Source organism: Medicago sativa, chromosome 7, assembly GCF_051527215.1.
Source record: "Medicago sativa cultivar Bolivia chromosome 7, Bolivia_mono, whole genome shotgun sequence".
NCBI lineage: Eukaryota > Viridiplantae > Streptophyta > Magnoliopsida > Fabales > Fabaceae > Medicago > Medicago sativa.
The window spans coordinates 14,937,905-14,954,371 of record NC_140755.1 but is presented as its reverse complement, the minus strand read 5'-3'; the positions used below and the strand labels follow the sequence as shown (position 1 = coordinate 14,954,371).

The 16,467-nt window shown below is 38.8% G+C and overlaps 1 protein-coding gene across 1 annotated transcript; it reads left to right on the top strand.

Moving 5' to 3' along the window:
- The first annotated feature begins 12 nt into the window (after positions 1–12).
- On the top strand, positions 13–1,332 carry LOC146904504 (uncharacterized). The gene has a single exon (XM_085728301.1). It carries the CDS (start codon positions 13–15, stop codon positions 1,330–1,332), a length of 1,320 nt encoding a protein of 439 aa, XP_085584427.1.
- Positions 1,333–16,467: the final 15,135 nt, after the last annotated feature.

Below are 16,467 nucleotides of genomic sequence, written 5' to 3'. Positions count from 1 at the left end.
TGCAGATACGATATGGCTGGGAGGAACGATCAAGCAATTGCAAATGCCATGACTGCAGTGGCTCAAGCCTTGAACAATGCATTGCAAGGACAACATAACCAACAAGGAGAAGCTGATGAGCTCCGTCTGGACCGGTTCATGAGAAACAAACCGCCTACCTTCAAGGGGAGGTATGATTCTGATGGTGCGCAGAACTGGATAGAAGGGATCGATAGAATTTTCAGGGCGATGGCGAGTACTAACGCACAAAAGGTTAGACTAACGACACACATGCTGGCAGAGGAGGCTAAGTTCTGGTGGGAGAATGCTCGTCAGAGGCTTGAGGGAGAAGGTACTGTGATTACATGGGAAATTTTCAAGGAAGAATTTTTGGGAAAATACTTTCCTGCTGATGTGCGTAACAAAAAAGAGATTGAATTCCTGGATCTGAAACAAGGCAATATGACAGCGGCAGAATATGCTGCGAAATTTGAAGAGTTGTCCAAGTTTTACCCCTACATTAATGCAGCAGAAGCAGAAGTTTCCAAATGTTTGAAGTTTGAGAATGGACTACACCCCGAAATCAAGCAGTTCATCAGTTATCAACAAATTCGTCAATTCTCTTCGTTAGTGACTGCCTGCAGATTCTACGAGGACGACAGTAAGGCGAGGACCAATCATTACAAAATTGCCAGTGTGAGGAGGAGTAGGGAACAAGGTCGTAGCAAGCTTTATAGTGTTCCAGCTGATAAGGGAAAACATAAGCTTCAACATAATGGTACGAGTGACAAGGAAGCAAACTCCTCTGAGTGTTTTAGTTGCGGTGTTGAGGGTCATCGTGCTTCAGAGTGTAAAGAAGGTGTAAAGTGTTTTAACTGCAATGAGTTGGGGCACATTAGTACTAATTGTCCAAAGCCGAAGAAGATACAGAATGGAGGGAAGGTGTTTGCTCTGAGTGGAGCAGATGTCCCTAGTTCTGACAACTTGATTCGAGGTACTTGTTTCATCAACAATTTCCCTTTAATTGCTATTATAGATACTGGAGCTACACATTCTTTTATTTCTCTTGATTGTGTTAAAAGACTAAACGTTGAAGTAACTTCTATGTCGAGTAGTATGAAAATAGATACACCAGCTAGTGGCTCAGTAACAACCACCTTAGTATGTAGGAATTGTCCGTTGTCTATTTATGGTAGGGATTTTGGGATGGGCTTGATTTGCCTACCTCTGAGTCAACTTGATGTTATTTTAGGGATGAACTGGTTGGAATTTAACCGTGTTTACATCAACTGTTTCACTAAGACTGTGTTTTGTTTCCTGAACCGGAAGAGGAAAGAAATTCAAAATTTGTAACGGCTGGAGAGATAATGACATCTTTGAAGGAGGATGCACAACTATTCATGATGTTTGCTTCCCTGAAGTTAGAAAGTGAGCCCAAGGCTTCTGATCAATTAGTGGTGTGTAATTTCCCGGAAGTGTTTCCAGAAGATATTAGTGATTTACCACTGGATAGGGAGGTCGAGTTCTCCATAGACTTAGTACCTGGGACTAGACCTGTGTCAATGGCACCCTATAGGATGTCCGCGACGGAGTCGGGTGAATTAAAGAATGATAGAGCCAAACCGCAAGTGCACGGCCTATCGAAGTAATAGTAGTAAGAAGAGTATCGTTCCGCTAGGGAGTTGTGAATTCAATTAGCTTTTAGAGAATGATTAGAAGAGAAGAAAGATTATGAAATAGGGGGTTAATTGCTGAAGATAAATAACAATAATAATAAAAGAGCCTTGGGATTATTGGTTTATCATAATAACAAACCCTTCACTAGACAAGACTTAAACATCTAATTACATGGTTTACACCTTAATTTCTAAAGACCGGTTTCCCTTAGCCCCTCACCTTTCCGATGAAAGTCCGGTGAGAGTTTACTTCTAGTAACCAAGCCTATTTCGCTGACTTGATTACTAGAAGATGCATAGAGGATTGAAACTACTCTTTGTCTCAATAATTGCAAAGACTATTTCACTGTTTTGCAATTATTGTCTAGATTCACTTGTTCCAACATCAAAGCTCCGCTCTCGCTTTATGAAATGATGTTTGGGATGATGGATTAACGATTATCAAACCCTCCGCTTTCGCTTCCACAGTTTGATAATTGTTAATCCACGTTAAGACGGTGAATCTAGATTAGAAATTAGGGTTACATAGAAATTAGGGTTTAAGCTTGGTTTGTTTAGGATTATGTCATTAGACTTACCAACAATCCCAAGACAAAGAAGTCTACTCACTAACGTTCATTGTAGACATGGGGGAAGAAGAGAGAAAACAGTAATATAAAAGAACAATAATATAAAAGTGAACTTTTATTCCGAGAACAAAAGATGAATGTTTATGATGGAGTGCTACTCTATTTATAGCTTTACAATTGACTTAGAAACTAAGCAACTAAAAGGGTAAAACAGTAAGGCTGCAACAGGGTAACTTGGGCCCGAAGAAAAAGCAGCAAAAGAGCATCTGGAGAGTGGCACGGCCGTGCCACATGTTGGCACGGGCCGTGCCAAGCTTCTGACTTGGTGGAGACATATTTTTGTCCCGTATCTTCGTATTTTCGCACTGTATTTGCTCCAGTCCTCTTTCTTTTGCTCCAAGACACCTTCCATCATATATTCTTTCCTGAAATAAAATAAAAAGCAATTTAAAGTAAAATATTCTAAAAGGAAATAAAATGCAATAAAATAAAACTAAATCTTAAATAAAACTAAACTAAATAATGCATTAAATTAGACTATTCTATGACTCATCAAACTCCCCCACACTTGAATCTTTGCTTGTCCTCAAGAAAAAGGCAATAGACATAGCAGCAACAAAAGATTTAATCATGGCAATATTAAGAACACATGTCTCAAAAAGAAAGGCTTTGCTTCAAGTACACTAATTACAATTTCAAATACTTCTCATGAACCTATTCTACCCAACATCATGTCTCAAGTGAGTGTGTTTGTACAGTCCAACCCTTTTCTTGCTCCTGTATAAGACAGATATTATGAGGAATAGGTTCTATCCTTAGTGCTAAAGTAACCGAGAAAAGTCCTTTCTTCATTTCATATAAGAGTGATGGGAATTTAAGTTAAGATTGAATTAATTTAACAATTAAGCACAAGGGGCTGCAGATGCTTAGGGGCTATCTATCCTCATAGGAAGTCTTCTCGGATGTAATTGTCCTTTCCCCCTAGATTCAAAATCACCCTAAGCAGTGCTGCAAAATTTTATTTTATTTCATCTCCGCGTAGGAAGTCTTCTCGGATGTAATTGTCCTTTCCCCCTAGCATTGATGAATTTGTTTCACTTTAAGTTCAAATTAGGGAGTCACCACCACAATTAGGAAGTTAGGGATTGTCCTTTCCCCCACATGTTGGTGCCATTCTCCCGCCCCATTATAACTTTAACAATTAATCATATAACAATTAAGAACATTTGATTTTCCCATACAAACTTATATTAATTTTACTCTGAAGACTTTAAAGGGTCTAAGTTAACACTAAAGATAGAACGTGCTCCTTAAAATACCTATTCATACACTTGCTCAGGGATTGCAACTGGGTGCTTTTCTCATTGGAGATTTTTCACAATAAAACAAGATGTGGGTATAGCAAGAACACAAGAAACTACTTTCATGTACAAGAAACAACCTTTAAAGAAGAGACAAAACAAAAAATTTTATGCCATATTTTGCATTAAAAACAAGCTACTAATCATGCCTCTTGCTATAAAAACAAAACAAAAGAATAAAGTTCAAGGGAGTTTGGGAACACTACGACTCTATACACTTTATTAGGCCCCCCCCCCCCCCCCCCCCCCCCCCCCCACACTTAGGGAAAACATTGTCCTCAATGATTCAAAAGAAAAGAAAATTAAAAGAGAAGAAGAAGAAATAGAGGAAGAAGAAGAAGAAGGAGTAGAAGAAAGAGTAGGAGAAGGAGAGAAGAGATAAGGGAAGATAGGAAGAGGAGAGCTCATAATTGTTCATTGAGGTCCATAAGGTGGACTTTGGAGGGTGAAGGTGTTGCGTCATGTTTCGGAGCATGTGATTATTTTCTTCATTTATTCAATTGCTCCTTTGGACATTGTTCTTTTCAACACCTTGTCCTTGTTTCTCGGTGCTTATTCTTTGAACTTTGGTTTGCATCTATGCCCGCCGTTTATCATTATAGCTTCCACCGACTTCTTGTTTATGAAGGTGAGAAAAACAATGACTAATCCATATCTACTTCCATATAGGGATGCAGTACTCACTGGTCCAAATAAATCAATATGGAGTAATTCTAAAGGTCTTGAGGTTGAAACAATGTCTTTGGTTTTAAAAGATGATTTCACAATTTTCCCTCTCTGACATGCACCACAGAGTGCATCTGAATGATAGTCAATGTCTGGTAGCCCTTTCACAAGTTGTAACTTACTAAGCTTAGAGATTAACCTCCAGTTAGCATGTCCCAACCTTCTGTGCCACATCCATTTCTTATCATTCACTGATAGTAGGCACATCACCTTCTGAAACTTAGACTTCAGAACCCCAGATTTTGGTTTCACCAGACTCTGAGGAATAGGTTCTGATCTTTTCAGGATCCTGACCTTTGAAGTCTTGGAATCAGATTTGATCATAGCCTTTGACTTAGAGTTCTTTGGCGTTGAAGTAATCTTAGCCTTAGGACTAGAAGCTTCAGGTTCTGATTGAACAACAGTTTCCAACTCAGCCCCTTCTGGTACAAAGAATGTTTTCAGACCTTCCTTGATGCATTCACAACAAGATTTTAGATTGGTTTTCTCAAGTTTCACTTCTGGAAAACCAATTCCTCTGCCATTGTTCTTGTAAATGCTATAAATCATAGAAGCTACTCTGCTTCTGTCAATGCCAGATATAATAAAATCTTCAAGAGCAATTTCATGGTTACTTAAAGGTTTTTCATTACACTTTTCTTGTAGCTTCTGACATAAGAACCTGAGCTGATCTTCATATGTTTTACACATGAAGTCAAAGCCCCTAAGTCCTTGTTCAGAAGCTTTCAGATCCAATAGAGTTGATTTTTGCTGTTGTACCAAATCAGCATATTTTTCTTTTAAATCCTTCAACTCATTGGTTCTTACTTCAAAATGTGTAAGAAGTTCTTTAAGTGACTCAACAAGTTCATCTCTGGGAATTTTGGAATATACCTCGTTTTCATCTTCTGAGTCTGAATCTGACCCAGCTTCTGAAGTTGCTGTTGCTACCAACCCAACAGCTACCTTTGCATCTTCATCAGCTTCCTCTTTATCAGATCCAGATTCACTACCCAAATCATCCCAGGTTGCCATTAAACTCTGCTTAATCTGCTTCTTGAATTTGCTTGGTTTGAATGTAGACCTCTTTGACTTGTCCTTTGACTTTTCTCTTTGAAGGTCAGGGCATTCAGCAATGAAGTGACCTGGCTTCTTACAGTTGAAGCATCCCTTCTGATCTTCTTTCCTTGAGCTTCTGGAGTTACCCCTTCTGGAGAGAAACTTTCTGTTCTTCTTGGCCAGATATTGAAGTCTGTTTGAGAGCATGGCCATTTCTGCAGCATCTGGTTCAGAGTCTGAACTTGACTGTTCTTCCTCTTCAGATTCAACCACTTTGAGAGCTTTTGATGACTTGCCTTTGGATGGAAGAGCTATTGATTTACTCTTCTTAGTAGACTCATGTTCATTAAGACTTAAGTCATGAACTTTGAGAGAACTAACAAGATCTTCGACACTTAAAGTGTTTAAATCTTTAGCTTCCTCAATGGCAGTCACTTTTGGTCTCCATCTGGCAGGTAAGCTTCTGAGTATCTTGCTTACATGATCAGAAGCAACATAGCTCTTCTTTAGAATCTGTAGACCAGAAACTAAGGTTTGAAACCTTGAGTACATCTCCTCAATAGTTTCATCATCCTTCATTTTGAATAACTCATACTGATGTACAAGCAGGAGAGCCTTTGCTTCTTTGACCTTCTTGCTCCCTTCATAATTTGAACAGAGAGAAGCAAACATAGCTTTAGCAGTGGATTTGTCACTCATCTTCATGTATTCTGCTTTGGGTATGGCAGTGACAAGAGCTCCTCTGATAATATGATGCTTCTTGTAAAGTTTCCTCAGTTCTGGAGTATGTTTCTTTCTATCCACAGCAGCTCCTTCTTCATCAAGGACTAAATCACCAACACCATCTTCCAGAATATCCCATAATTCTTCATCTAGGCTCATGATGTAACTGTAAAAGTTGGTCTTCCACCAAGAGAACTCTTCAGCATCTCCATTGAACTTTGGAACTTTTCCAATACTGGTTTTCTTACTATCACTATAATCATGTGAGACATGTTTATAGCTAGTATCACCAGGACCAGTAGGAGTAGGAGTAGACATGTTTTTCTCAGATCTTTGACTGTTGCACGGTTAAGTGTTACACAACAGACCAGGGCTCTAGATACCAATTGAAGGTGAGAAAAACACAAGAAGGGGGGGTTGAATTGTGTTTTAGAAAAATTCTTCGTTTCTCCTAAAAACTGAACACACTGATCAGAAGCTAAGCGAGACAGCTTCTGAAGTGATAATCAGAATCTAAATGCAGCGGAATAAAACAGAGAGAGAGAGAGAGAAGAAGAACGACACAAAGCAATTATACTGGTTCCTTCCACAATCCGGAAGTAGTCCAGTCCCCCTTGCACTTCCAAGGAGATTTCACTATGAGTAATATCTGATTACAAATGCTCAAGCACACAAGCAAGAGACTTCCAATGCTCAAGCACACAAGCAAGAGACTTCCTTTGCTCAAGAACACAATCAAGAGACTTCCTGCTCAAGCACAACTGCAAGAGACTTCCTAACTAAACAAAATTACACAGAAAATTGTTTAAGGTTGAACACTTGATATACAATCAGAGGTGCTCACAATACAAATCAGATACAGACTCAATGGACTTAAGAATTTCTAAGATATGACTTTGAGACACAGAAATTCTAAGTGAATGCAGAACAATTTCAGCAGAGGTTTGGTACTTGTGAAAATCTTGTGAGTCTTTCGTTTAGCGTTCTTGCATTGCCAATTCTCTAGGTCTTCACTCCTTTATATAGAGGTGTGAAAGAGACGTTGTGAAATTGCCAGCACACCAAAGAGTCGTTGTTGAAGCTTGATCTTTCACCAATAATCTTTTGCCTGATTTGGCTGTTGTCCTATGAAGAACAAATTTGAAATCCATTCCTTATCCAAAGGAACATCTATGCAGGCGAAACCGTATTCTGGAGCTGTTTTCTTGTCCTGTAGCGCGGACACAAAACAGAGTAGTGGAGAACGTGGTTGTACAATTCGTACAAAGTACAATGTCAACGCTTTCGTCCAAATTGCAAACACACGCCTTCAAACACCTTTGAAATGACCGTTGCAAACTCCACTAATCCTTTGTTTGTGTTTTCGAATCCAATAGACAGCTTTTGCATTGATAATTCTTCAATTCTTGATTCTTTGCAAATCCAGTTGATATTCAGCTTCTGGTGAAATGGCTTCTGATGAGGCAGCTTCTGATGATGCAGCTTCTGATGATATGACTTCTGCAGCTTCTGATGACGCAGCTTCTGATGATGTGGCTTCTGGACCTCTTGTCTTCAGAAGCACTATTCTTCAGGAGCAGCTTACTTCAGGAGCGCTATTTCTTCAGGAGCAGCTTGACTTCAGGAGCGCTTTTTCTCTTCAGTAGCAAGTTGCCTTCAGGAGCGTCCAAGCTTCAAATTTTTGTTGTTTCCATAGCTCTTTATTTGCTCATTCAGAACCAATGATGATGTAACTTTATAATTATGGTCCTGTACACTTGAACAAATATTAGCTAGTCCAATTTACAATTTTTAATACCTTGTTATCATCAAAACCCTTTAAGGTTCATTGTTAAACACATTTTGTTCCAACAATCTCCCCCTTTTTGATGATGACAAACAAAAGTATTTAAAATTGATCAATTGTTGTTAATCTAATTAACAAGTTGACTTTGGGGTTCTGAGGTTTGTAAGCTCAGAATCTGAGGTTTGTAAGCTCAAACTCCCCCTGAGTCTGATAGTCTTTAAGGTGAGGTTTGTAAGCTCCCCCTAAGTTCTATCCAGGTTAATTAAATTCATTTTTCGCGCAATAATATTATCAGAGCTTAAAAACAAAATTGAATCATTGAAAGAATTAACTTATAGATAAGAAGAATGGTTCAATTAATTTTACTTGAATTTTGATACTCCTTCGTTCGTTCATAGCTTATACCAATAAGGTAAAAAAAAATGATAGAAGGTTTTCAAAATTTCAAATGCCATTAATGGGGCTCAGAGCCTTTAAATACTTGTCACATATACTCCCCCTTTTGTCATTATCAAAAAAATTAAAATAAATTTAAGCATAAAAGACAAAAAAATATGAGAAAAACTCAAACAGGAGAGAGTATAAAAGAAAGTGAACTAAATAAGTCAGAGCAAAATATATGAACATGTATATCAATTGTCAGAAGCAGCTAAACAGTCAGAAGCAGTAAGCATTCAGAAGCATAGAAAAGTAGAACAAGATGGTTTCAGAAACAAGGACTAAGAATATAAAACAAACAACAAACAAAAGATAACACTAAGGTGTGCAACTAAGGGTTGGTTTGTTGTTGTTTCTTCATCTCCTCCATTTCTTCAATTTTCTTCTGCAACATTTCTTCAAGCCGTTGTTGCCTCTGGAGAAGAGCTTGTTCCCTTTCTCTGGCTTCTTGCTGCTGCTGTGCCATCTGTTTCTTCAGAAGCTTACACAACCTGGCTTCTCTGGTCAAATAGTCCGTTTCTGAGAAGAAAGGCTGGTTTGCCAGGAGCAGTGTAGAACTTCTTACTCTGAGACTCTGATTCAGATGCTCCATTAACTTCCTGACAGAAGCTTCCTTGCTTCTGATGCACTTAGCCCTTAAGCTTTCAATTAGCTCAGTTGCCCGGTTCTGAAGTGATGCCCAGGAGTCTTCATATGCACTTGTGAGATCAATTGTCCTTCGTTGATCCACAAGATTAAGCAATTGACTAAGGATTGTCAGAAGCTCAGAAGTAATATATCCAGATTCCAGGATGTTTGTGGGTGATTGTTCAAGGATTTCAAGATCAGAATCACTGATTTCCAAATCTTGAACAGGGTTAGGAACTGGAATGGTAAAGTGTGTTTGTGTGTTTGAAGACGAAGGCTGGTCAGAATCAATGTGTGTGGTGGAGGTTGAGGCTTGAACATTGACTAGAGAGATGTCAACATCCATGGGAGTTGGTTGTGGGGAGTGTTCAATTTCAGTTGGTGGTTGTTGTGGTGAAGTTGTTGTTTGATTGTTGAGTTGGGGGTCAATGATGGCTATTGGTGATTGTGGGGGTGTTGTGGGTTTTTGTGGTTCAGGTGTTTGTTGATGGGGGTTTTCTGAAACAACATTTTCAGAAGCAGCTGCTTCTGGAGTTGCTTCAGAGGCCTTTTCTGAAGTTTTGTCTGTGGGTAATTCACCTGAGTAGTGGAGAGCAAGATTGTCTAAGACAGAAGTGTCTTCTATTTGTTCAGGTGCTGATGGTGAAGAGGGTGAAGAGGGGATAGAGGTGACTGGAATCTGGATTACCTGATCTGCAGGGTCAGCTTCAGAAGTGATCTTCTGTGGATCAGCAGATTGAGAAACTGCTTCTGAAGTTCCCTCTTCTGGAGCATTTTCAAAGACGAGCATCATATCGTCTTCCTCATTGTCTTCAGTAGGTTTACCAGCAATGGCTCTTACTTCAGCCAGTTTATCTTTGTAGAACCTATCACAGTCCTCCAATCCCAAAGCCTTGAGCTTTTCATCTCTTTGATGAATGTATTGAGCTTTATGATCCTTTCTTTCTGATATAAGATCAGCAGCACGTTCATCTGCCATCCTTTTCCTTATTCGAGTCATCTCAACCATAGGACTCACAAGTTGAAGGGGAGCCTTCTTCTTCTTCAGCTTGGGATCAGCCTCCTCTTTCTCTATTTCTTCAAGAGCTTCATCCAGCTGCTCTTGAGTGATTACCAAGTCTACCTTACCTTTTCTCCTCTTCTGTGGAATAGAAGCAGCACCAACCTTCTGCATCTTTCCTTTTTCCTTGATAAAAACAGGTTTAGCAGCTTCTGACTCAGTACTAGTTCTGGCCTTCTTTCCTTTAGTAGGAGCAGCTTCTGATTCAGAACTAGTTCTGGCCCTTTTCCCTTCAGGTGCCTCAGAAACAGCAGCTTCTGACACAGCAACTGCCTTGGCCTTCTTGCCTTTCCCTTTAGCAAGAGCAGCATCCTCCTGAGACCTTGCATCTTCCTCCAAGACGTACTCAGCTACTGATTGAACTAGGAAATCAGAGTCACTTTCCTTAAAGATGGGAGGAAAGTCCCTGATTATCTCAGTTTCAGCAGTTGTCATCTCTAACCACTTTTCATCTTTAGGGGCTTCTTTGATGAACTTCATAGAGCATAAGCTCCTGCTACTGATAGTCCTTTCAGCAGTAGAAACTTCGAAACATTTATCAGAAGCACTCCTTGTCCTTTTTAAGAACTCCAGCACCCTTCCTTGATGAAAGATTTCAGAAAGCAATCTTCCATAGGGTACTTGTTTTCTTCCTCTTGTAGTGCTTTCGTTTATGGCCCAGCAGAGATGATCCATTACATATCTGGGGAAGTTTATCTTTTCAAGATTGGTCATGAAATAAATTGCTAGCTTCTGTTGGTTGTTGGGTTGGTCAGACCCTCCTGCTCTTTGAAAGAAGCAATCATTACTGAATTTCACCAACATTCTGTTGTGAATCTCCATCTCTGAAGGCTTGGCATCTTTCTTCCCACCCAGAAGAGAGTTGTAGTAACCTTTTAGCAGGACATCTTCCTTCCTGACTATTTCTTGGAATCTTCCCTCTGCATGCATCCTACAAGCTTTAGCTATAACGTCCTCAGTGATGGTTATAGGAATGCCCATCACTTCAGACCTTATTTCTAAGCTATCAAATGATGTAGGATTCATATCCATGACCATTTTCCCTTTCTTTGACCCCGCTTGTTTGCTTACGACTTTTGCAGGCTTTTCATTGTACACTTCAGCTTTTAACCAAAAGTCCTTGACCAAGTTCACATATGTTGGCCCATTTAGCATCTTGAAATACTCAGACATCATCTGAGTTTCTATCAAACCTTCCATGTTTACTTCATACTTCTTGAGTGAAGCAAAATCCACCGGTGACTCTACTTGAACTATTAAGGATTCCCATGGAATATCCATAGTCTTCTTTTTGTAGATGGACCCAGATTCTGATACGCTTTGCTTGTTTGATGTAGATTCTGAAACTTTTGAGCTTGATGATGCCATTTGATGATTGACGAAGATTTGAAGAAGATGAAGATTTTAGGGTTCTAAGGTTGAGAAGAATGCGCTTACTTCGCAAGAGGTTTGAGAGCAAATGTGTTTGTTGTGAGTGAGTAGTGTGTGAATTGACAAAGTGTTAAAAGTAAAACGATTGCAATTCAAAAGAGACAAACAAACATAACATTAATGACAAAATTGGGGGCGCGTGAAAAGTACTTTCAAAGCTTTTAAATCATCATTGCCCTTTTAGTTATACACCAACACATACAGGCCTCGTAAGAGGTTCACAGAGTAACTACCAAGTTAGTGGGCCAAAAGTTACTTTTTAAAAGGTAACTTCCAACGTTTCCACTAATTCAACTATTCAGAAGCAATAAATCCAGCTTCTGGACTTCAGATGCTGACGTCATCATCAGAAGCGAGTTTTCCTCAGAACCTCAATAAAGAGCTTCTGATGGACTACCGCTTCTGAACTAACTTCAGAACCTAAAATCCTATTCAGGAGCAAGCAAGCATTTAATCAGATACAAAGTGCATGTTCAAATTTTTCTTTATAAAATCAAATCTTTCAACAGTTAAAGGCTTAGTAAATATATCAGCCCATTGATTTTCAGTATCAATGAATTGTATATCTAAAATTCCTTTTTGAACATAATCTCTGATAAAATGGTGTTTGATTTCAATGTGCTTCGCTCTTGAATGCAAAATTGGATTTTTAGACAAACAAATAGCAGCAGTATTATCACAATAAATGGGAATACTGTTAGCAGTCATTTGATAATCTTCCAACTGATGTTTCATCCAGAGTAGTTGTGTACAACAACTTGCAGCTGAAATGTATTCTGCTTCTGCTGTAGACATAGCAATAGTTGTTTGTCTTTTGCTAGCCCAGGATATAAGATTATCACCCAGAAATTGACAGTTGCCACTGGTTGACTTTCTTTCAATCCTATCACCAGCATAATCAGCATCACAGAATCCAATTAGCTTATAATCTAAGGATTTCCTATAAAGGAGTCCAAGATTAGTTGTTCCTTTCAAATACCTGAAGATTCTCTTGACAGAAGTCATATGAGATTCTCTAGGATCTGATTGGAATCTTGCACACAAGCATACACTGAATAAAATATTTGGCCTAGATGCAGTGAGGTATAACAAAGAACCAATCATACCTCTATACAGCTTCTGATCTACTTTAGTTCCTTCATCTTCTTTGCTCAGGTTGCACGTAGGATGCATTGGAGTGTTCATCACTTTACAATCTTCAAGTTTGAACTTCTTCAGAAGCTCCTTTGTGTACTTTGATTGATGAACATAGACTCCATCTTTGCATTGATTGATTTGAATGCCAAGGAAGAACTTCAGCTCTCCCATCATGCTCATTTCAAATTCATCCTGCATTAACTCAGAAAATTCCTTGCAAAGAGATGCATTAGTAGAACCAAATATTATATCATCAACATATATTTGCACAACAAGAATATCTTTCCCAAGGGTCCTTCTGAAGAGTGTAGTGTCAACCTGTCCTCTCTTAAAATCATTTTTGATTAAGAAATTACTTAGTCTATCATACCAAGCTCTGGGAGCTTGTTTCAAGCCATATAGTGATTTCTTCAATTTAAAAACATGGTCAGGATATTTAATATCCTCAAATCCAGGAGGTTGCTTAACATACACTTCTTCTTCTATGACACCATTGAGAAATGCACTCTTGACATCCATCTGATATAATATTATGCCATGATTAACTGCATAGGAAAGAAGTAACCTGATTGCTTCCAATCTTGCAACTGGAGCAAACGTTTCAGTGTAATCAATGCCTTCTTGTTGACTATACCCTTGTGCAACAAGTCTGGCTTTGTTTCTTGTTACTTCACCTTGCTCATTCAGCTTGTTTCTGAATACCCATTTTGTTCCAATATTGTTCTTGTGCTGAGGTTTGGGTACCAGATCCCACACATCATTTCTTTGAAATTGATTCAACTCTTCTTGCATAGCTAGGATCCATCCATCATCTGCAAGTGCTTCATCAACTGTTGTAGGTTCAATCATTGAGATTAGTCCAATCATTGACTCTTCTTGTCTGAAATGTGATCTTGTTCTTCTTGGACTATCTTTGTTTCCAATGATTAGCTCTTCAGGATGTGAAGACTTGTGTTTGAATGTGTTTCTGGGTGGATCTGCTTGATGTGAGCCATCTTGTGCTTCATCAGAAGCAGCTTCATCTTGCGCTTCTGATGTGGGTTCAGCTTCTGGACTATCTTCAGATTCAGCTATCTGATCAGGTTCTGGAGTAGCTTCAGGAACCTGTATCTCTGCAAAACTTTCACCTTGCTTTGAAGTTTTATCTTCAAGCTCCTTGTCATCAAATTTAACGTGCATAGATTCTTCAACACAAAGTGTTTCTGAATTATACACTCTGTATGCCTTTGACCTTTCAGAGTAACCTAAAAAGATTCCTCTTTGGGCCTTGGCATCAAATTTCTTTAGGTAGAGCTTGTTGTTCAGAATGTAACATGTACATCCAAATTGATGAAAGTAAGAGATATTGGGTTTTCTTCCTTTAAAGAGTTCATATGCTGTTTTCTCCAAAATAGGTCTAATATAGATCCTGTTTTGAACATAGCATGTTGTATTCACTGCTTCTGCCCAAAAATGTTTTGGTAAATTGTTTTCATGAATCATGGTTCTGGCCATTTCTTGTAAAGTTCTATTCTTTCTCTCTACAACCCCATTTTGTTGTGGTGTTCTAGGAGAAGAGAATTCATGGAAAATTCCATGTTTTTCACAAAAAGCTTCAAATGGCTCATTTTCAAATTCTCCACCATGATCACTTCTGACTTTCAAAATTTTTGATTCTTTTTTAGATTGAATTTGAGTGCAGAAGCTACTGAATACATCACACGCAACATCTTTACTCTTTATGAATTTCACCCAAGTCCATCTGCTGTAATCATCAACAATGACTAATCCATATCTACTTCCATATAGGGATGCAGTACTCACTGGTCCAAATAAATCAATATGGAGTAATTCTAAAGGTCTTGAGGTTGAAACAATGTCTTTGGTTTTAAAAGATGATTTCACAATTTTCCCTCTCTGACATGCACCACAGAGTGCATCTGAATGATAGTCAATGTCTGGTAGCCCTTTCACAAGTTGTAACTTACTAAGCTTAGAGATTAACCTCCAGTTAGCATGTCCCAACCTTCTGTGCCACATCCATTTCTTATCATTCACTGATAGTAGGCAAACCACCTTCTGATCAGCCAGTTCAGAAAAATTGATTTTATAGACATTGTCAACTCTCTTTCCCTTGAACACAATGGATTTGTCTTTCTTGTTGATTACTGTACAGTTGGGTTTTTCAAAAAGCACATCATAACCATTATCACAAAATTGACTAATGCTCAAAAGGTTATGTTCAAGACCATCTACCAACCATACATTATTAATTGAGGTAGAGGAATTACCAATAGTTCCTGTACCTATGATCTTGCCTGACTGGTTGCCTCCAAATTTCACATTTCCTCCCTCTTTCATTGTTAGGCTGAGGAACATGGACTTGTCTCCTGTCATGTGTCTTGAGCAACCGCTGTCTAGGTACCATGATCTTTGCTTTGGCACTGCTCTTAGACATACCTGCATCATTGACATTTTTAGATTTAGGTACCCATTGTTCTATGGGTCCTGGAAGGTTAGTACTTAAGGCTTTACTCCTCACTTCTTGTACCTTGTGCTGTGAGTTGGGTTGCTTCTGATTAACCATCACCTTAGGTTTTGGTACTTCAGAAGCAGTAACTATCTTCTTCTGAAACTTAGACTTCAGAACCCCAGATTTTGGTTTCACCAGACTCTGAGGAATAGGTTCTGATCTTTTCAGGATCCTGACCTTTGAAGTCTTGGAATCAGATTTGATCATAGCCTTTGACTTAGAGTTCTTTGGCGTTGAAGTAATCTTAGCCTTAGGACTAGAAGCTTCAGGTTCTGATTGAACAACAGTTTCCAACTCAGCCCCTTCTGGTACAAAGAATGTTTTCAGACCTTCCTTGATGCATTCACAACAAGATTTTAGATTGGTTTTCTCAAGTTTCACTTCTGGAAAACCAATTCCTCTGCCATTGTTCTTGTAAATGCTATAAATCATAGAAGCTACTCTGCTTCTGTCAATGCCAGATATAATAAAATCTTCAAGAGCAATTTCATGGTTACTTAAAGGTTTTTCATTACACTTTTCTTGTAGCTTCTGACATAAGAACCTGAGCTGATCTTCATATGTTTTACACATGAAGTCAAAGCCCCTAAGTCCTTGTTCAGAAGCTTTCAGATCCAATAGAGTTGATTTTTGCTGTTGTACCAAATCAGCATATTTTTCTTTTAAATCCTTCAACTCATTGGTTCTTACTTCAAAATGTGTAAGAAGTTCTTTAAGTGACTCAACAAGTTCATCTCTGGGAATTTTGGAATATACCTCGTTTTCATCTTCTGAGTCTGAATCTGACCCAGCTTCTGAAGTTGCTGTTGCTACCAACCCAACAGCTACCTTTGCATCTTCATCAGCTTCCTCTTTATCAGATCCAGATTCACTACCCAAATCATCCCAGGTTGCCATTAAACTCTGCTTAATCTGCTTCTTGAATTTGCTTGGTTTGAATGTAGACCTCTTTGACTTGTCCTTTGACTTTTCTCTTTGAAGGTCAGGGCATTCAGCAATGAAGTGACCTGGCTTCTTACAGTTGAAGCATCCCTTCTGATCTTCTTTCCTTGAGCTTCTGGAGTTACCCCTTCTGGAGAGAAACTTTCTGTTCTTCTTGGCCAGATATTGAAGTCTGTTTGAGAGCATGGCCATTTCTGCAGCATCTGGTTCAGAGTCTGAACTTGACTGTTCTTCCTCTTCAGATTCAACCACTTTGAGAGCTTTTGATGACTTGCCTTTGGATGGAAGAGCTATTGATTTACTCTTCTTAGTAGACTCATGTTCATTAAGACTTAAGTCATGAACTTTGAGAGAACTAACAAGATCTTCGACACTTAAAGTGTTTAAATCTTTAGCTTCCTCAATGGCAGTCACTTTTGGTCTCCATCTGGCAGGTAAGCTTCTGAGTATCTTGCTTACATG

Bases quoted from the DNA above. Each gene is read 5' to 3' on its own strand.
- LOC146904504 (XM_085728301.1), top strand. From the start codon at position 13: ATGGCTGGGAGGAACGATCAAGCAATTGCAAATGCCATGACTGCAGTG.